This window comes from Rhinolophus hipposideros, assembly GCF_964194185.1.
Source record: "Rhinolophus hipposideros genome assembly, chromosome: 9".
Lineage (NCBI taxonomy): Eukaryota > Metazoa > Chordata > Mammalia > Chiroptera > Rhinolophidae > Rhinolophus > Rhinolophus hipposideros.
In genome coordinates, this window is record NC_138055.1 from 43,330,243 (window position 1) to 43,353,504 (window position 23,262).

A 23,262-nucleotide genomic window follows, 5' to 3' on the forward strand; every position below is an offset into this window, starting at 1 on the left:
TTTCCACCTAAAGGAAGAGATGATAAAAATCCATTTTGACAATTTATTTTGAACTTTAATTTGAGTTAAATATAATTCTTACCTAAGTTTTGAAGCACCTGGTCTCTTTCAAGCTGAGTGTCCCGGATTTTATGTTGCAGCATCATTAGCTTCTCTTCATACTGCTTTTTCAGCGTCTGCAGTCTTTTCTGGCTGTTTTCTAGTTCATCAATCAGCTTTTGCTTGATTGCAATTTCACAGGTGATATTTGCTAAGTCTGCTTGATAATTGGCTATTTATAAAAGAAGAAAATAAAAATACTAGGAAAGGTCAAAATATTAGATTTCTAGCTTTCAAGCAATAGCATGAAAACCATCACCTACATGCAGGTATTCCCTTCGCAGCTCTAAAATCAATGTTCTGGATAAATCAATAACTAAGAAAGGTGAACAAGATAACGAGTGTTCACAGTGATCCGGGACGACACATACCACTTACTAAACAAGCATGGAAATCACACAATGACTAAATCCAATCAGGGAAGAAACATGAGCCAGGAAGGGCATACAGAGGTCAGCAGTTATAAAAATGTTAAGAGTTTTCTGTCATGTTTTAAACAAGCTCCCAAAATGAATTTTCGTCCTGATACTAAAGGGCAAATACCTTTTTCGTCTGATTCAGAATCTGATTCATCAGAGCTTTCGCCCCCTTCAATGTCATCTTCTTCTTCCTCCTCCTCCTCTTCCTCATCCTCATGATCACTTACTTCTTGACCTTCTTCCTAAAATGTGGTTTATGACCATTAATAAAACAGGACAGACAGGGCAAACTGATTACCTCATTAAGAGAAACTGATAGAGTAGAAAGTATAGAAACAAAAATTTCACTTTTCATCAGATCAAAAAATCATTTCACAATTTTAACATTTTTACATGATAATTTTGTCTTAAACCAAAGAGTACTTCATCTGTCAGAGTATTCTATGCCCCCATACACAGTGCTTTCACAATGCACAAGAATGAGAGTTGATGATATTTTATAGTTCACATTTCTAAAGAAAAGAGATCCTCATGAAAACAGTTTAAAATGGATGCATGATAACCATTTCCCTCTTCTACATATAAGTTATTACATTTATTAGCAACCAAGAACAACCCAATCCAGGGACTAAAACTTACAAGTTCAATTCTTTCATACTTACCACTTCTAATTCATTGTTTTCTCTTTCTGAAATACCCTTTTCTTCTTTCTTCTCTTGGTCAGTGTCCGTATTATCCTCTTTACCAGCCACACTTAAAAGAAAAGGAACAAAAGGATATGGTATTAAAGTAGAGGTGAAAGTGGTTCACATTTTTCTTCTAGATTTTTTAAACCGTCAATTATTTGGGAAAACAAACAGAAGAGTTGATCATTGGAAAGTTACCATGTCTGATGCTTCAGAGGAAAATAGAAATTGCCATCCAACCAATAGCATAGTAATTTATATTAGTGGAGAAAAACGTATTTTGCAGAAACACTGAGGAATAGATTACACCCTGGAGCATGAGACCTGATGAGACAGCTAAGAACTAGCCCTAGTAACATCCAATTAACTAGAATGAAGGCAATTTAAATTCAAAGGAAATCAAAACAACTACTTTCGTTTTATCATCTAAACATACAAAAGTTTTATCATCTAAACACAAAGATATAGGAACTGTATTTTTATTGATGTCCTAATCCATTTAGGAATAAATCTGAAGATCCAAAACAAATCTGCCCATGGTAAATTTGTCTACACTGGCTGCATCCATCAGAGTGTTCAGGTCTTCTCTGGGAGTAACACAGGCTCTTTTTTCCTAGACCTTACCTACAGCACAGGGCTGTTTCTCAAAGTGTTCTCACAGAAATGGATCTTTGTACATCAAAACTGCCTGAAGTTCAGCCTGACCTGACCTGTGAGTGAATAGGAATTACAAGGTCTGCCACAGGATTCTCCATACTAGAAGCCTCTTCTTCAATGACCTAGTACTACCAGTCCTAGCTACACACTGAGGCACATTGATATCTAAAATAACACTGATGCCAGTTAATGGTTAGAGCTAACCTAATTCGAACCTGGTGGCCCTGAGAAGACAGAAGACTACAGTGAGTGAAGTGTTTTCACACTTAAATCACTTTGACCCTTTTTAGGGGTTTAGCAACCATAATCAATTATGCAAAAGTTACACTTCTGCTCACTAGACTCATACATTTAATCAGGCTAAGTAATATTAGAAAGTGAACTTCAAATGCATCTACAAATGGAAAAGATTTCTTCTTGTCCTATAGTAACATTTTTTTAAATGTTTTTAAAAATTATTAATAAAAAGAATACTCAAATAAGGCAATATTCTCCTAATAAAATTCCCCCCTAGAATAAGCTTAAAAACTTTCTCAGAATATCTTTATAACATCTAACATTTCTTTCAGATATCTTGCTACATCAAAAAATTGCCCTAATACACAGGTTTATTTTTAGTTTCTAGACTAAAAATTTAATCTTATTCAGGCTCTATTATTATTGTTAAACTCCAACGTTGAACTCTAGGTCTCAATTTTCACAGATACTTTTGTACTCAGAACAAGATGAATTATAAATGCTTTTCCTTTATAAGCACGTTTCAGAGTTTATGTTTATTTATGGATTATTTCTTTAATTCCTGTCTCCCCCACTAGACTGGAAGCCTCCTGTCCATGTGGCTCAGCATTCTGTTCCCAGCACTCAGGGGATGTGCATAATAAATGCGCAGTACGTGTTTGTTAGCATATCAGTCCTTTGACTGTGCACCTCTGCCTGGCACCTCCGCCTATGTGTCTCACTCACTAATTATGTTAGAGTTTAATGGCACGGATTGAAGATTCGTAATGATGCATGGGAGATAGCATATCTCTAGAATGAGAAGCAACTACCAGTAGGAATATCAAGTAAATTTAACCGAGTTCCATGAGTGTTAAGTCACTTTGTTAGAGAAAAATGCTCATTATACTCAATGCCTCTCTCACATCACTTATACTATAGTAGGACTGCTGATTTTCCACCATCACGCAATTCAAGCTGAAAATCTGGAAAGACACTCCCCTTCATCCAATTATCCCACTGAAAGGCCAGTACCATATACTCAAACAGTGCTGTACTTGAGATTTAGGACTAAGGTTAAGGATTAGGAAAGGAGAATGTGTTAGGAATGAAATCGCCCATCAGCATTCCCCATCCCCTCCCCTATGCAGTCTCCCTTTCTCACCTGCAACTGGTGCAGCACATAATTTTTGTTACTGTCACTTCCTTCATTACTTCAGGCTCCAACCCAACCTCCTCCCTTTTATTCAGGTTTATAGCCATACACTCACTGTATTCTAAACACTGGGCCCAACACACCCACCTACTCCCTCCAGTATCCAGTTTAACAAATGTTACTTTTGACAATATAAAGTTAACTCATATATTATAAGCTGTTTATGCCAATTCTGATGCAGAAAAATCAGTAGTTGTAATTTTCCATTATTATTTTACCTTTATAAATCACTTAAGGCTTAAGCTTTTAAATACAAGATGATACTTTATCATTGTACCTCAAATATTCAAGCTTTCCTCAATAAATTGAGACACGTTGATATCTAAAATAACTATCTAAGGGGGCAGCAGTGAACGATATTTAATTTTGCACTTTACATCAGATCAGAATCTTGGAGCTGGAACACTAGTGATCACGTGGTTTAACCCCTTTAACAGTTGACAACCAATGTCCACATTTTTGTTGACAACCGATGAAGGAACTGTGGCCTGGGGCAGTTCATCCACTCAAGGGGTCTAAACCAGGTGTCATGACTCCCAGACCGGTATTCTAGGGTCATGCAGTTCAGTCCACAGACACTGAAGACCAGCACTTGTCCAGGAGCCTTTTATTAATAGATGCGCAGAGTCTCAGGCTCCACCTCAGTCCTACTGAATCAGAATCTTCCTTTGATCAAACTCGCCAGGTGACTTGTATGCATATTCATGTGCCAAAAAGCCCTGTCCTAGACCACCAAACTGTTCTGCTTTTGCTGTCCTTTAAGGATGATCCAGAAGTTGGAAGAAAACTATCTACATATATTTAAAGCACCTGACTATTTTAAGGGGAGAAAATGCTTCTACACACTACTTTAACCATGTATCTTATTTTTGACTTTTCAAAATAGAAGAAATTTCACATTTTTAAGCTCTTAATTTCATTCCAATTATAAACATGTCTTAAATATATACTAATTAGGTGAGTTCTAGTGTTGACTTATCGACAATTAGAATTACATTCTAATTATAGAATACCTTAAATAAGTTATAGAATTATAGAAACTCTAGAATACTATATAATATGTAGGATATACTTGTGGAATGTAAATTACAAAATCATTTCAAGAAATTATAATTTTTAAGCTTTCATATTTAAAGTAAGATTTTTTTTTAGCTAATCATTGCATAGTAAACATTTTCAAAAAGCTTATTTTAAGTAAGAGATGACATTTCTAAAGTGGTGCTTCCAAAATACTTAAATATTATTAAAACCAGCCTATTTTCTTAATCATTTTCATTACATAAACTGGAGATTTATTTAGAAAAATCTATGAAGAGACGTTCTGATAAGAAGTGAAATACTACTTGATCCTGGTTTAAATAACCGTAACTCTGAATGAGTAAAATGCAAATGTTTATTATTTAGAGAAATATGCTTCTAGATTTTGCTGAAATTTCAAATGAAAAAAAGAAATATCTTGTTTTTGATGCTCACTTCAAATACATTTTGAAAGCAATAATGTTTTCTAAATTAAACCGTAAGAATTCTTTGTAAATCTTATCTGTAGTAGGGCCACAGTTTCCTTTTGCTTTGTTGCCATTTCAATGTTGTTTTCCAACAGAAATTACACCAAATAAGGAAGAGAGGAGAAAGAGCCCACCTGTGACTCAGCATGGACTACAACAAAATGTCAATTCCTGCCCAACTAATAATCCCCAATCTGTTCACAAGTTTTTGAAAAATACATTCTGAAAGTCAAATGATGGTTTTTTGTGGTCATTTTTAGCATAAAAATGGTAAGTTGCCTTCATAACTATGATAGTTTATTCTGAAATCACATGAAATTGCCTGAATTTTAATTCATGTAACTAGTGAGTTTTTATTCTTAAAAAGTTTTTTCAAAAATATATTTGGTGTTTTTGTTAATTTTACAAAATCATCATTACTTGTAGGAGTACCAAGCTAATCTAGTCTGAAACAACCCATATAATTCTATAACACATTTCCTTTTGAATGGCAACTAAGTATTTAAATGACATTTTAATAAAAAACCTGGGAAATATTCCAACCTTCTTTCTTCTCGATTGCTTTCCTCAAGTTTCTGTAGCCTTCAAAATCACGAGGCACAGTATTGGATGGCCAAGCCAATGAAGGACAAACCAGACAGTAAAAAGCGAGAGTGATAAGAAGGTAAAAATGATACATGAGCTTGAAGACTTTAAAATAAATTTTAAAAGATATCATCAAAGGACAATACACAGTAAAAAGGCAATACATTTTGTATGAATAAAAAGTAAGTAGAAAAACAAGCAGCATTATATCTAAGAAGAATATATAAAGACTATCAGTTGAAATTATTTAGCAACAAGATGTAAAGTCTCAATTTATATAAGTAGTAGGAGTGTTTGGATGCCATTGCATTTTAAAATCTGAAATGGATCAATTTTCTCAGCTTCCCCCAAAGGCCTACTTTCAATGATATCCTCTGCCTTTTAAACCTTTACAGAAGATCTTTTTATGGCATCATTAAAAGAACTTCAAAAAGTAATGCCTTTATACCATAATATGAAAATACCATTAATACTACATGCTAGGATACTACTTCTAAAACTTGTTTTCTATTTTAATATACTACATGTGAACATCACTAAATCTAAAAAAAAAACTCTATTTCAAAATTATACATGAAATGGTAATACAGTCATATGAATATGGTTGTTACGATATCAGTGAAAAATTAATTTTATTAATTGAAAATTAAAATCTCATAATAGCACTGTACTAATTATTAAAAACTAGCTACCAAAAGGACATCTAAGGCAAAGGTGGCAATAAAATGGGAAATGTAGTACTTTCCATTAGTAAGATTGTTTTTCCATCAGCTAAGTATTTAATAACTATAAATATGTACTTAAAGGCTTTGCAATATTGCTTAAACAATATTGAATGGGCAGAACTGGGCATCTTTACTCAATGGAATGTACTGATACCAATATTTGTCATGTAGACAAAAAGATAGATGTGCTAGGCTCCGAATAAGGATATAGCAATCTTGATACAATCCACTTCTGCCCAGAATTCCAAAAATAATTTTCAGAATCATCAGTATTTCAAAATGAGATTGAGGCTTGGTATGAATTATTTTATCAAGCCACTTTTCATTTTTATTTTATAACGTGTGCTCACATGTGATTTTTATCTGTTGGCTTGTGATTGTATTTCACAATCAACTTTACTCATACCGCTATTACAAGAAGAGACTAGCAATCTTTCTGAGAAAAAAAGTCTACAGAATAATATTCACCAGGGATCAAAATTTCAGTATAATGGCTAGGAGAAGGAAAGTAAAGCCATTGCCTAATAAATCTGTGTGTTTCTAGATTTCAGCCTGACACCACTAAAAACAAATATAATGCAGTCTGATGAATGAGTGAAGTTTTTTATAGTGCAAGTCATTTAAAGCTAGATATCCAAAAATATAGGGATTAATGTGTGAATGGTATATTTTCTTTATCCATATACATAAAAAAATACGAAGATACATTATTTCTAATCTAGGCTTATACTGATGATAATGAGCTGCAATGGCTCAGAAGATACGGTTCATTGGCAAAGAGTCCAAATTTTCTGTTTTCAGTAAGAATAATTTTTGTTTACCTTACACAAGAGATATATTAAAATGTATAGATGATAAAAGCTAACAAGCAGATAAACTTTAGATGTCTTTCCAATTACCTTAAAAAGCATTGCAATCAATAGTTCAAAATGACAATGGAGGGGCAGATAAATAAACTAATAACCTGGTACTTCTCCATAATTTAAAGGAGTTCACTTTTTATTTCATTTAGTTCCACCACAGTGCTTCCTCTGGGGGGTATGGTGGGGGGCGGGGCAGAGGGGCAGGCTCATATCTTACTATTTTAACATTTATGTAACTAAAAAAATAGGCAATACCGTCTATGCAATTATTCTCCCTTATTTTCTTATCCTTCCCTATTTTCTTATTATCTACACCTATGGATTAATTTACAGATCAACAGAAAGGTAGAAGACCCAACCTTAAAACCCCACATATTAGCTATTGGTTGTAGCTTTGGTAAAGACTTTGATTCAGAAGAGGGTGAAACTTTCACTTAAAACAGGACTCATGACATCCTTCTTGAACACAAATACCACTCTGACATAAAAAATGACCCAGTTGCTGCTCTTCCTACCAACACTTACAATGTCAGAGGCCCCATAGCCACTAAAACAAAAAAAACTAACAACACAAAAAGTAAAAGACATGGAGCTTCTTAAAGACTTTGTGGGGTCAGTAGGGAGTAAAGAAAGCAGCTATGAGAACCAGGGCAGCTTAGGAAAGGTGAACTAACAGGTCAAACACCAAACAGATTTTGGAAACTCTCAGCCAGAAGGGGGCAAAAAACCCACAAAATATTGATTTTTTTTTTAAATTTATTCATGAGGTTGCTGATCAAAATTTTAGTATTTGGATTAATGCTTCCTCTTTCAAAATTACAAACATCCCTAGAAGAGAAGCTTATTGATTATAAGTCATTTCCACTGGCATGAATTCCTTTAGCCAGATGGCTTTGTGCCCAAGTTTGAATTTAAAGAGATGAGAGAAGAAAGTTGACGATTTTGAAATTGGAAGTATTAGGTTGGAGCAAAAGTAATTGCGCTTTAAAAGGTTAAACATAATTGCAAAAACCGCAATTACTTTTGCACCAACCAAATACTTTAGAGTAGAGGTAGAATTACATGAGAACTGAATGAATAAGGAGGAATGGATCAAAGCAGCATAAGGACACAGAAAGTTAAAAGACTGGACTAAGAAAAAATGACAGGCAGAATTTCACTTTTTTTTTTTCCCCCGATGGTTGGCTACACCAATGAAAAAGAAAGTTTATTTCCCCTTTTACGCCTTTTCCTACTCGCTTCTGAATTGCTTTTACCAAACTATAAAATGGGTAAAAATCATTTTATGTGAGTGAGTTGGGAAACCTGAATACTATGTACTCATAACACTTTCTAGAGAGAAATTATTTCCATTTCCAAACAATTTTTGATTGAACTTACTGTCTATGTAAGGTTGAGGCAGAACCCAAATTTCGCAATGCCCTCTCTGATAAGTAAATAAATATGAGGCATGTAACACAACTCAACTAGAATCAATACATCCCAACAGACACTATAGCCTTCAAAAAATTCCTGTGGGAGATGAATCACTAGCTTCAGTAAAGCTGCTGTCATTCTAAACACTTCTGGAACACCTTGTCTGTTCTTTATTTCAACATGTAACAAGACCTTTCGCTAAAATGAGAGCTTACCTACATTTTTTTAAATAGGAATTTACATTATATACAGCTAAAAGTTATCGGGATCTACAGTGAAAAGTTGTTGATGATGAACAAAATGCTTTATCAAGCTGAGTAAAATAGTATTGGTTTCCATTTTTTAATCCACAACAAAGTTTGAATAGTATGGTAAGAAAAATTCTATTAAATTTTACAAATTTGTATATGTAGTGATATAAATTCATAAACGGGTTCTAAAGGCTTTCACAGTTATACAGTTTATGTTACACAATAAAATTTTCTAGGTTCACACTACATTACATACGTTTTAATTTTACAAAGGCACATTATAGTATATGTGTGAAAAATGCTTTATAAAGCATTTTTCAAAGCACCATATAGGAGTTATTGATTTTTAGAAAGTATTAATTTATTTTTCTCATTTTAAGCTATCTTCCATTTTTTTCATAGATGATTAAGATAACATCTCTCATTTTACTTTCCCCGGCTTGTTTTTTCCTGAGAAATTTTTAAAATTTCGTATTACTTTTTGTTAGGAAATAACTTAGTTTTTTCACTGGGATTTTTTATATTTAAATCCAGCTGTTTGGTGAGACTCTTAGCATTAAATCTGCTATTATTCTTATTTTAATAATTACTACATCTTCCAGAATCACTGAAGTAGTCATAATTTTTCACTTTGAAATACTACTGTCTTAATTTTTTTTACCTTAAAATGGTTACAATTTCCATGAAAAAGCAACAGAAACAAATCTTAATCATAAAATGGTTTTTTTAATACTAGTTATCAGTGAAAATGTTTACAACCCTGCATTGTCACAAAAATAACCTACACCAGAGGTATTAATTTGGGGTACCTATGATCACTATAAGAATGTCCAAAACAGTCTAGGTTTCTATAGGGATCCCTATCTTTCTTCATTATTCATGTCCAATAGCTCATTAAGTTAATATCTCTAAATTTAATGCAAAAGGAAAGAGCAGAACTAGCTCAATCTTGAGAAATGTACCCTATAATAACTATCATAGTTATTACTCATGAAGACAAACCGTTTATACCTTTAAAAATAAATCATAACATTTGACATTTTGACCAACTAAAGAATTATATTTTACAAGTAAATGATAAGTCATATGCAAAAGTCTCATTTTCATTCAAGCAGTATGTTAGGTCTCACTAGTTTCAATAATTCTATGATCATTTTTTCAGTGTTAATTGCCCTAACCAGAGATGTGTAACTCCTTGCTTTAATTATTTTTACCATATCTTTTTAACTCAAGGACACAGAGCAGAATTAATATGAAGAATTTTATTTCCAGTAACTTCAACCAACTGAGTTTTCTAGGAAGAAATGCCTGGTTGCCTAAATAAATTTCTAAATAAACTGAGCAAAGCAGTATGTAGACTAAATATCAATAATAATTCTATGATACAAAGTGCACCCTCTGTAATAACCCATTTGACAAATAAGATAGCTTTGCCTCCTTTTGAATATCTAGCCAAAAATGCTTAAAATTAATTTGACTGGCATGTTCAAAATATATTCTTAGTGATTTGACTGCACCATAGAATCAATACGTAAATGTAAAGAATTTGAGTGTTCAACCACTCACACATTACAAGTGGTCAAAGTTTTATTTTCCTCCTCTTCTTTGCACTCTGTTGATTTTAGAAGGAGATATTATTAGGATGCAAGGAATGAAAGCCTAGAACAGTGGAGAAAAACTAACTCCTTGTTAGATGATTCAGAAAGCATGAAATAATAAATAACTTTCACGTAATCAAATTAGAAGCCCTGCAGAAAATACTTAAGAGACCAAATAATATTAAATGACAGTCTGATGGATTAGTTTAGCCTTTAGTTAAACTAATCTAAACAGGAATGAGAATATATCCATGTGACGATTTAATAGCATTAGAAAATGGGGAAAAAATGAAAACATTGAATTGTAATGGTACAGCAAGCTTTGCAGAAAAGAAAGATGAATGCAATGCAAAAGCAGCTATTTGAAGAAATAATAAAATAGTTTCTAATAGTAACTTTACCTAAATAAAATACATTATCATATTATTATAATTAGACACAATTTTACATACCAGTAGAGATAAGCTATTAAAAGCATAATTGTATTTGTCAGCTAATTTAAATGACATTTCATTTATTAATATACTTATGACACTATGTATACTCATTGAAATCACAAATGAAAATATACTAAAAAGTAAGAAGAATAGGGATTCATATAGCAGTGATTTTATAACACTACCTTTTTTTCTTCTTCTTTTCTTTCCTTTTCAGCTTCTCTAAATCTTTCTTAGCTAGATCTATAATTTCAATGGTCTCTTTGTCTGAGGACAGTATAGTAGGAGAGAAAGATGATGACCCACTGAAATACGGTGATCTTGCAGTGGCTCTTGTCAAGTTTTTTCGAAGGTTCTCATTCACGGCTTCACTTTCTAATAATTTTGCCCTAGTGAATAAAAATATAAATAGGAAACATTTTTTTGTATTGGCAAAAAATACATAACATAAAATTTACCACCTTAACCATTCCTACCTAAGTGTATAGTTCTGCAGCATACAGGACATTGAAACTGTTGTTACAATCATTGTCTTCATCTATTTCCAGAACTTTTCCATCTTCTCCAACTGAAACTCTGTACACATTGAACACTAACTCCTCATTCCCCTCTCCTCCCAGCCGCTAGCAGCCACCATTCTACTTTCTGTCTCTGCAAAGTTGACTACTCCAGGAATAAACAGGTCTTTTAAATTATTTGTTTCGCATGCTAAAAAGTTTTCCAAAACGCATTTCAACAGATAGGGTTTTTTGGTGTTTTTTTGTTTTTTTTTTAACGTATGTGTTCGACAGACAGAGGTTTTTTATTTATTTATTTATTTATGTATGTATGTATGTATGTATGTATGTATGTATGTATTTTAATACATGTGTTCACAAATATTTATGTTTAGGATATTTTTTAATTCCCTGATTAAATAATTATAAATTTGAGGTCACTTTCTTAGTGCTCAAAAGTGCCAATAGTAATTAGATTACTTGCATTCTGGCCACTAGGCACCAGCTATCCTTGCTTTGTAAAGCCATCATTTAAACTTAAATGTACAATCAGCATGGTTCCCTTCCTGTCAGTTCCTCATTCATCATGCTATAATAGCATTTCTAAATCTTTGCAAGGAATAGTCAAACTTGCCCCTAAATGGCTGAGAGACATCTGGCTCCTGAATATGGCGTGGGAAAAGATGGTATCTCCATGGAAACCTGAGTTTCATAATTGAAAACATTCTTTTGTTTTCCCAAACGGTCCTAATAATGACAGGAGAATAATGTGTGCACTGTCAGTAATATGCAAAAACACAGAATGACAAGATCCTAAAAGAGCCTGGAGTCTTGAGACTAAAAGGGATTCAAAAAGTCCTTTAGGCCAGTTCCTTTACTTCTATTTGATTTAAACCACCAAGAAGAACACAATTATCTGCTTCTGTATAATAGATTTCCAAGGTCAATTTGGCACAAGGGTGATTGAGACAGGGCTTTAAAAAGAAATACTACCTACTATCTCCACCTCAAAACTATATTACTAAGGAAGCACTTTTGCCATATGTTCAAATATTTCAAAGGAAGATGCTAGATAATTTGCAACTACTAAGCTCTAAATGGCATAGTCAGCTCTGTGTTTTTTCATTGTCTACCAAAATTATTCATGGCACTGTTGAAATCAGCTAGAGCCATGTATATAAATGAGTGAATATATGTTTCAAGCTACTGTTCTCCACATTCTTGAATGAAATTGTTTTATTATATATCTGGTGTCATATGTACGCAGAATAACAGTTATAATACTTTCAAATGGTTAAATAGTTGTGTCAGACTTCTAGACTAAATCATTTCAAAATTATTTTAAAGAAAACAATGAATATATGTTGTCATTTTTTTAATCAAGAACACAACCTAAGTATAAAAACTCAGCTTAACTATAAAGTCAAATTCTACTTTTTATATTTTCAATATCTATCACAAAGCTTGGGTACCTAATAATGAATGTTAAAAATAAATGAAAATATAATAAATTAACTATCAACAATGACCTATCTTTTAATTGCTCTTTTAGACAGTAATCAGACAACTTGTGTTTTTTTATTACCTGATTTTAAAAGCCTGCATTTGGTTGGGGTATATTCGATGCTTCTTTAATCCTGGTGCTGATAAAGGCTAAAGCCTTTAGAGCTCACATGTACAAACCCTGTGCCACATTAGCAGAATCTGATTTTGTATGCGCTATAGAGAACATCTCTCTCTTTCTCTTTCTCTCCCTTTCTTTTCCCACTCACCCACCCACCCATTTGTTGCTGCCTGCATTTCATTTAATAGAAGACCAAGCAGTGAGGCAAGAAAGGAGTATAGAGATTTCCTTGGGAAGGAACAGACTAAGGGCTTGCATCTTACCTAGGGTTGTTGTGAGGATTAATGATACAATGAATTTAAAGCTCACCTGACTGATAATGTAGTTAACAAATAAAAACTGTTCTTACCAAAAAGTTGCTAATAATATAATTATCTAACAGGAGATTAGTTAAATCAATTAGAAACACAAGGTAGTACTACATGCAAAAATCATGTTAGAAAAATAGCTAATACCGTGTTTCCCTGAAAATAAGACCTAGCCGGACCATCAGCTCTAATGCGTCTTTTGGAGCAAAAATTAATATAAGACTCGGTCTTATTTTACTGTAACATAAGACCGGGTCTATAATAAATATAATATAATATAATATAATATAATATAATATAATATAATATAATATAATATAATACCGGGTCTTGTATTAATTTTTGCTCCAAAAGATGCATTAGAGCTGATGGTCCAGCTAGGTCTTATTTTTAGGGAAACACAGTACCATTAAAAAATGTTCATAATATTTTGCTCCATTTCAAAGAATAGATAGGAAAGCACTATGTACACCCTGATGTCAATTTCACTAAAATATGCATTGAAAAAATATTGAAGAGATAAACCAATATGTCAACATCAGTTCTAGGAATGGTGGAGATACAAATGATTTTAATTTTTGTATACTTTCCAGTATTTTCAAAATTTTCTACAAAAAAAATGTAAGCTCCCCAAGATTAGAATCAATTAGTGACAGTTATTATTTCACAAAAAAAATACAACATGTAAATTTATTAAAAGATAACTAGTATTTTTTTACAATTAGAATGATAAGACTCAACATATAAACATTCCCAAGTGGAAATACATTGACAAAAATTTGCATTAAGTTCAAGAAGCTGTGAATAAATGCCTTCCTAAGACCAACTTTTGATAGAAATATGGATTGGACTAGGATTTAGTAGATAAAAACAGAATGTGAGAACTTGGATCTAAGTAATAATAATATGTTAGATCTTTACAGTACTTTTCAGTTTAAGGACTTTGACATCGGATTCTTTTATTTGAGCCCCATAATAACTCTTTGAGATTAGCAGGTATTAACTTATTCTTACAGACGAATCTTAAACTTGCAGACATGAGGTAACTTGCCCAAGGTCACACACTTATTAATAAATAGAAGCTTAAATTTCAATCCAAGTAATCAAATTTAAATTAAAAGCTCATTTATGCTTCTTCCATATGGAAATTATTTTACATTGTAAATTACAGTGGTAGGGTTCTAGAAGACCATGCCCCCTAGGAGGGGGATGCCCCTAATTAAAGACCCATTAAAGAAAAGTTGGGAAAGTGGAACAAGCTATTAATCTATACCAAAAAAGATTTGATCAGTGATTCAGTTCAGGGCCTGAGTCATCTCTGTTCTCTAAACAGCCTAAGGAGTGGTCTTAACTGCAGAACTTGAAGAAGGAAATTAACAGCTGCTACTGTTAGTCACTAGGAGGAATGGAAATGATTCACTCAGTTTTCTAGGAAATAATAACACTAGTGAAGCCATTTTGTCCAGTGGTGAAATCAAGCTTAAATAAGGCCTTAGAATAACAGGTGGAAGAGAAGAAACAGAGCACAATAACCAGAGCATGGAATCAGCCTTAACATTGACCAGGGCCAAGGGAATAAAAGAGAAGTGGGCTAGGAGAAGGAAGAGAATCTTCAGGAACTAAAAGACAGATATCAGTTGCATCTGAAGGAATGGTAAAGATGGGTTCTACAGAGTAAGGAAAGGCAGTTTGAGGCAGTAGACAAGAAAGAGCACCACCAACACACGATAGAAATGCAAGTCCAGGTTGGCTGCTGACCAGAAGAACAAGGGTCCAATGCCCCAAAGATCTCTGCCAAAAAGGTAAAGCTTGAAGAAAGATATATATATATATATATATATATATTCTGTGTGTGAGTGTGTGTGTGTGTATAAAATAAAAGTAACAGTTATTAGAGTAACTTTGTCTATTGTCAGATCAGATGTCTTCTCATTTGTTTTTGCTTTTTGAAACACTTAAGGTATCCAGTATGTCTTGTGGAGGCAGAAACAGTGGAAACATCAGTCGTCTCTGCTTGAGAATCTCCAGGATAGCCAGAGGAAGAGAGAGGAAAAGAGAATAAAAATACAAGATGGAGAAGTGTTGGGTAGCTGTGAAAGATGATCTCCCATTTTCAGCAAATGGGAAGCAGACATGAAATCTAAGCTACTCAGATGCTCCCCATGGAGCTAACTGTAGTTTTACTTCAAGAGAAAGTAGCTGAGCCCTCAGGGAAAACCATGGAACCTAAAAATATTGTAGAAATTATTAGTATTCCTGACCTGCTTTCTGAACGCTATTCCCGGAGTCTGGGCTCAGTGGTCCTCTCCACATCCCCACACCAGGCGATGGCATGCCTTTTACTAATTTCTGTCGTTTCATTTACTACATGTGCCTATTTATGTAAGTCGCCCCCCCTAGACTGTGAACTCCTTGTTGTCATACTTGCTCGGTCCATGGCATGGGCATATAGTGATCATGTGTAGTGTGTGCATGAAATGTGAGTGATGAATGAGCTTCTGTATGTACCAGAGAGGCAGGCAATGTGACAGGGATGCAATGATTCCCACATAAGGAATAGCTGGAGAAGTAAAAGGGAAAGGGGGAAACAAGAGATTTAAAAAAATTAGAGATGACTTATGATATTGGCCATTCCCAAATGGTAAGGGAAGAGGCACAGAGAGGGAAGGCACCACAAGTAACTTCATCAACGTCAATTATGCCTGTCCTGTATGTCAGGTTAGTAAGCTCCCACTGAGGAGTATAACAAGAGTAGGAGGATAATATGGGAAGGTAACATGGTAAGAGAGGGAAGGAAAGTTGTTTGCAACGTGACATTATAGAATGGCAAGCACCTGTTCCCCTAAAGTTCACCTGACCAAAGAGCTAAAATATCACTGCAAACAGTGACTAAACAACAAGCCCAACAAATAGCAATATTACTACACTGCAAAACCAAAAATGTGCATTATATATTACAGAACATGAACTGTACCTGAGATCTTCGATTTCTTTGATGTAACTGTGAATCATATTACTAATCTCCTCATTTCCCTCACCTGCAAGATAAAATATGAAATTAAGAATTTCCTTTAAATTAAAACCAACAAAACAGAATAAGAGAGAAAATCAAAGTTATGAAAACAAAACAATAATGCTTTAAAACACAATTCATACAGCAAATTTCCTACCCTTAATTGCATGAGCAGACAGTAAGATAATGACAAACCAAAGGGCACATTTTGTGTCTGAAAGGATGGATTATCTACAAAGTAAGCATTTAACTTAAAATCACAGACTGTATATACACCGATTGACATTCTACTTCCAGTATTTCAGGTAATTAATGAACTCAAAGAATGTCTCCCACTCTCTAGAAGTTAATCCCTCACCCACTCCACCTAACATACATACCTGCTCTGGCAAGAACTTGGTTGGCCTGATCACTAACAAGCTGTGTGATTCTGGTCCTCAATGCATCCACCGTTTCTTGCATGGCTTTAATTCTTATACGCAGGTTATTATTTTCAGTCTGTAGCATAGCATTCTCATGAAACATGTCATTGATGCTTTCCACACCTTCCTCATCAATTATTCTTTTACCCTAGAAAAGGAAGATATTTCCCTCTTGGTACAGGAGCCTTAAATACACAAGAGATTTGCTTAAAGATATAGTGTTTCCCCGAATAATGATAAGACCTAGCTGGACCATCAGCTCTAATGCGTCTTTTGGAGCAAAAATTAATATAAGATCAGATCTTATATAACATACATAACATAACATAACACCAGGTCTTATACTAATTTTTGCTCCAAAAGACTCATTAGAGCTGATTGTCCATCCAGGTTTTATTTTCAAAGAAACAGGGTACTTCAATACTATGTAGTTCTACAACCAAGAGCCCTTTTGTTTTAACAGCCGCGAGGCAAAAGAGATTCTTTTCCTTCTACTACATCCCTCAATGGTGCACCTGTCACTAAAGAAAGTGATTGGGCAGGAAGCCTTTTGAAATAAGACATTAGTCAGGTAGACAGACGGAACATTATTAAAGGTTACCCACAGGAAAATGAGAGAATTGTACCTTCACAAGGAAAGACGCCACTATCAATGCAGATAAGAGACTACATCCAGAGACATACACGTACAAGCCATCACAAAAGGGCATCATTGTGTTCACAAGATATATCACAAAAGGCAAAGCCAAACCCATGAGCTTACTGTTTTGTACTCCATGAGCTCCATCTGAAGTCGTGTAATTTCACTACGGAGTGCATTGATTTGCTGACTAGCTCTGTCTTGATTGACCATCACCTTGTTCTTGATATTTCTAGCTCGATTGGCATATTTCAGAGTATTTAAAGTTTCCATAAAATCTCTGTCTGAAGGGCTGACACATGCTATCATGATTGTTTGGCTGAAAGTTACAGAGAATAATTAGGTTGACAGATAAAAGCAAACAGAACAATGAAGTAATCATTTTTGAAGTCCCGCCTTTTGAATATCTTCTCTTCAAGATACCAAAAGATTGATACTACTAACTTAAAAATAAAAACAATCAAAAACCCCCATGCTTTAAGACTATCTTAAGGAAAAAATATTTTGTTTGCTTAGGTAAAATTGTGGAAAATAAATTTATATTATCTTTCTTTGACCCATAATACCTTGAGAAAGTACAAGTGAATACAGTATTTATTTCTCACCCCTTTACAAAAAATTTTGATGTGATGCACACATAATTCTAAAATTTAATCTATCTATAATATGACAAATTGAAATTCAAAAATCATTTTTTCATTACCTACCGAATATTTCAGGATTTAAATTTTTTAATTTAATCACTAGTATCCTGATTTTTGTTGTCAGCAAAAAAGTCTTGCAATAAATCCTATCACTTGAACAAGAAGAGTATATCCATATTTTTTATAATATAAAACATCATTCGTTATTGAGTGGTAAAAGTTCCAGGATTTCTGGCCATATTACATGGGAAAAATGAGAAATATTACTTTATGATGATGATGAATTGTTTTACCAACCAAAAAATAGGATAGTGAAATGCTTAGTATGCCACAGCTATTATGTCTGTCAGTGAAACAGACAAAGAAGATTCTAATTGGCACTTACACACTAACTGAAAACTGTATAGAACTCCCATTGAAGAGGTCATTTCCCCACGCTGGTAGGAAATTCATGCCTGGGAATTCTAACCTATAACCTCCTATTCTCCTGCTTCCACTCCTGCCTTCTCCCGATAATCTCAACTTAGCACTCATAGTAACCCTGTTAAAAGGGGTCCCACTCCACCCATCTTTTTCCCTTTATCATCTGTTGCTCATCCTTACTTACCCTTACTCTTACTATTATTCAAGATTCAACTTGGGTATCATCTAGTCTAAGAATCCAACCTTCAGTTTGGTTGTACTCTTTCTCTCTGCTTCCACATACTCTTTGCATATCTCTTTTTCATTGGTTATATTATTATTATTATTATTATTATTATTATTATTATTATTATTATTTTGAAATTTTATAGACCCCAATTCTTAGACCCTAAACTCCTAGAGGACAAGAATCATTAAGTTTCATTAGTATACTTTGTGTAACACAATATTTGGAACATACTAGGTCATTAATCATTGTTTGCGGTATGTGTCATGTGTATATAATAATTATTTTTTTGGAGGTCAGAAAGTTATGATGATTCATGTATCTCTAGCTTTCTCTTTTGATGAAGAAGGTAAGGTATTCGGGAGAGGGTGAAGATTACAGACACTGATTAGTGAACAGGCGTACTCAAAGTATAGACCCCAGTCCAGTGCCCATCTGCAAACTATTTGTTACCAGTTCACAAAAAGTACAGAAATTGAAAGTAAGCATTTTAAACTTTTGCAACATTTGAGCCTGCTGTAATCAGTGAGCTCATCTCATTGAATATAGACCAATTCAATTGTTTTTGAACTCCCATAGTAAGTCAGAAACACGGCAAGCTGAGTAGAGTCATGCACAGTATTAATGGGGCAGTGGGAGAGTAGAAGAACTTGCCCTTCACAAATATTTTGAAAAGCACTGGGATCAAGTGTTTAAGAAGAATGGAAAAACTCAGGAATGAGAGGAGCTAAGATCTGTGACGTAGCGATAAGATCACATATTAAATAAAACTCAAAGCAGACAAATTTCAAGAATGGTTGTGTTTATGAAAAATTCAAAGAAAACATTAAAGTTATTTATTTTTAGAGTTTATATAAAACCACGTCTATTTTAAAGGAAACCATGCCATTTAAATATATTGTTATATATCTTATATATTGTTATAACATTATACATTAGGGACAAAATACATCACAGTGTTAATAGTACTTATTTGTAGGTAATAGAAATATAATTTATTTTTATTCCTACTTTATATTTTTCTGTATTTTTCAGAATTTTTGCTGTAAACTTGTTATGTTATGCTAAATATTATAAATGTATGGAAGACATCTCTATTAAAAAACAAGTCACAAAATTATGTACATAAATATATGCAGTTTCTGTCCAAAAATATCTTTGATCTAATTTTTCTTTTAAGAGTAATTTATACATGCTTCACAAAATGAAGGTATTTTGTTCTCCAAAGCTTATACAAAATACAATACTTTTGAAGAGTTCAATCTTAAAATTTTAAGCAGGAATTGATGCTCATTAGAGATGGAATTGGGAGAGGTCTTCTTTTCTGAGGAGTTACTACCCAGTCAGGAATTGGGTGAGAAGCATTGAGACTCTTTAGCTGTAGCCTAAAACTCAAGAGTAATTCACGACCACAGTGCAAATATCTTAGATTGCTTACAAGACAAGCAAATTTTCAGAAATAATGAAGTATTCAAAAGTATTAAAATTTATAAGGGGACATTTATTATCCATAGGATAGGGCTCCAATTTAGTAAACTTGAAAAATTTATATTTGACTTAAAAAGCAAAAAAATGTGTCCTGTTATAATAAGGCCCAGATTGATACTGAAGGTCAGAGTGAAAATACAAAAGGGAAGTAGGAAAGATGCAACAATGTAAACAAAATTGCACCCATACATAGAATATGCTAGAAGAGAAACAATTAAGACAACGCTAATATTATGAAAGAAGGAAGAAATATAAAAAAGATACTATACTGTTGAATTCTATGAAACAAAACTTTATTTCTAAATCCATTCTTCAATTTCAAACCTAAATAGATTTGCTGTTATCAAAATTCTTTGAATAACAATTATTCAAAAAGTTTACAAGTTTATTTACCAGATCATTTGTATCTTTTCAGTAAACATGATGTTAGACCATTGAAAACACTGTAAAATAGATTCCATTAATTGTAATAGAATAAATAATGCAACAGTTGCCTGTAACTTGTTGATTTGTGCTATGATTCAACTTAAATGCCAAAAATGTTTCTACTTGTAAAGCCAACATGTTGATGTTTATAAAAAGGAATGCATTACAAAAGAATGTTTTTAACTGATGATCAGAATAATTCAAAATTATGAAAAAGGAAAAATATCGTGATATTGGCAAAGTTTATAACCACCAAATACTCTATATTCATTCAATTGACATTTTAAAATAGCTTTTCCACATGTAAAGAAAATGTCTAAATTTTAGGAGACTTTGTAATAAGGCATCAAATATATTTAAATTACTTCATATTTATTTAGAAGACAGCATTTATTTTTCAACAAAATTTTATAAGTCATATGCTATGTGCCAAGCACTTAAGCAGAAACTATGATAAAGTAGAAAAAGCACATGCTATGGACCTCATTTACAAGCTAAGTGACTTTGAATAAATTACTTAACCTCTCTGGATTTTAATTTCCTTATCTATAAAGTGGGAATAATAACATCTACCTTAAGGGATGTTACAAGGATTACGTGAAAGAACAACGTACATAAGGACTCACGCACTTCAGGTACTTAATAATTATTAGTTCCTTATCTTATTAATTTGCTTTAGAATAAAAACAGTTCTTATAAATCACTTTTACAAAGTTTAAAAATAATGAATAATTGAAATTCAGTAATATGGAGGATGATCATTTATGCATACCTGTTACCCCCGAGGGAATCCTGTAGTAGTCTTGTTAGCTTAGAATCTCTATAGGGGACATGGGTGGCCCTCTTGCTCTTGTCTCCCAATGCACTTATTACATTGCCAAGTGCCAACTAAAAGAGAGAGAAAAAGGAAAATCATAACAATTTACTAATTATAATACTTTTAAATAATGGAGGCTTATAGAGAATGATATGCAGACATGACAGAACTGAAAAGATTTGTTTGCTTTTTTACATTTATATTTTGAAGTATGAAGTAAACTTCAGTTTTCTATATTAACTACTAAAACCTGACAAAAAATTTGACTAAAAGGTGACTCTAAATTTAGTAACACACACACACACACACACACACACACACACATATATATTCAAAATTCACAAATACTTACACTTCTATTCAGAGATTTTTTTTAGAAATAGAAATAAGATTGGCAACTTTCAATCATCCCTAGAATTATCAGAGCATCAGGTTGGGTGCCTAGAAAATTATCAATTCGTATTGCAAATTGTTCCCTCAATGCATTGAAGAAACAAAATGTTTATGTAGTTTTAACAGTTTCACGAAACTTTTGTGTTGCAATTTAACTCCCTTATGGGAAAACAAAATCTGCTTTATCCAAAATAAAAATATCAATATGATTTCTCTGAACAAGTAAAACTATCTTTAGAAACACAATGAATCTATGTGCTAGGCAACCAACATTGAAAAAACTAAGTCAAATTACAGAATTCTTTAGTCCCTCCACCTGCCACCCCTACTGTTTTTCTGTCACTGAATTAGCACCTACAGCATAAGTGTTATCCTAACTGTTGGTCACACACCCCACTTCAGTAATACAAACATCTATAACCACCGCTTTGTGCGGGCCAATGGATCATGCAAAGTGTGGCATCAGCATCACCCTGTGTCTCTGTTCCCCTCTTCCAGAGAGGCTACAGTTTTAACCACTGGCCACACTGAAACTTTACCAGAGATATCTGAGCAAGCTTCAGTAGCCTAAACAGGAAAACACACCCATGGCTTTTGTCTTTTCCTAACAGCACGAATGTAAATACCACCATGATTTTATCTCCTAAGAAATTCGGAACAATACACAAAATCCAGGATCCAGGTCACTCCCTTTAACACAAAATTCAACCATATGGTAGGAGCGCATCAAGATGGGTATTGGAGTTAGGAGGTCTGGCTCTCTCTAATCAGCCTTAGCCCCCATCATATAGGAGCAAATAGTGGGCAATAACAAAATAGGAGCATCTGATTGGAGCCCTCAGCTCTGGGATGGGAGGGAGGGAAGCAAAGTAGAAAACATGCCCTGATGTTGTCAGCAACACAGAACTTTAGGGATGTCGTTGCTTTTATGCAGGAACAAGTGTCCAATTTTATAATGAAGTCAATGTGAAGGAAAGTTTTATTACACATAAATTTACTCTAAAACATTTTCTTCCATATAACAGACGCTTTATGCTAACAAACACAAGGCGTTTTCCAATTAAAAACATCACTAGATGGCATGGTATTAAAGTTAATTCTTACTATAATCTAGAATAGTTCTCATTTTGAAACAATCTACAAAAAAACTTGACCATAATTCCAAAATTAAGTGACTGTCATAAAATGTTAGCAAAAAAAGCTACCTTGTAAGTCACCCCGTGAAATCGCTAATATTTAATGCTGATTTTGACAAAATGTTTTTAAATGCAGAATTTTTAAAATCATTTCTTCTATGTATATTGTTTTTCTGCACATATCATAAAATTTAATCCAACAAAATGTACACAAATGAAAGGTGAAGGGATTAAGAAGTACAAATTGGTAGTCACAAAATAGCCACAGGGATGTCAAGTACAGTAGAGAGAATATAGCCAATAATATTGTAAGAACTACATGTAGTGCCAGGTAAGTACTGGACTTACTGGAGGGATCACTTTATGGGTTGCATAAATGTCTGGCTACTGTGCTATATACCCAACGCTAATATAAAATAACATTGAAAGTCAACTATCATTGAAAAATAAATAAATTTACACACATGAAAAAAATGGCAATGTGAAAGAATAAAACATCCTGCAATGTGAGGAGATCAACATTCAACGCATT

The 23,262-nt window shown here is 33.4% G+C and overlaps 1 protein-coding gene across 7 annotated transcripts in view; it reads right to left on the reverse strand.

The window, feature by feature from the left end:
• Positions 1–23,262, reverse strand: part of KIF21A (kinesin family member 21A) — a 132,377-nt gene that overhangs the window by 39,373 nt on the left and 69,742 nt on the right. For 4 of the 7 annotated variants that reach the window (XM_081061334.1, XM_081061332.1, XM_081061329.1 and 1 more), the window contains exons 7-15: positions 21,157–21,272; positions 17,301–17,496; positions 16,496–16,685; positions 16,077–16,140; positions 10,859–11,062; positions 5,342–5,380; positions 1,181–1,271; positions 643–760; positions 83–271 (exon numbers count right to left, since the gene is read on the reverse strand). In XM_081061334.1, coding sequence (XP_080917460.1) covers positions 83–271; positions 643–760; positions 1,181–1,271; positions 5,342–5,380; positions 10,859–11,062; positions 16,077–16,140; positions 16,496–16,685; positions 17,301–17,496; positions 21,157–21,272 — 1,207 coding nt within the window. The remainder of the gene's footprint in view (positions 1–82; positions 272–642; positions 761–1,180; positions 1,272–5,341; positions 5,381–10,858; positions 11,063–16,076; positions 16,141–16,495; positions 16,686–17,300; positions 17,497–21,156; positions 21,273–23,262) is intronic. The other 3 variants (XM_081061333.1, XM_081061331.1, XM_081061330.1) reach the window with 1 other exon arrangement.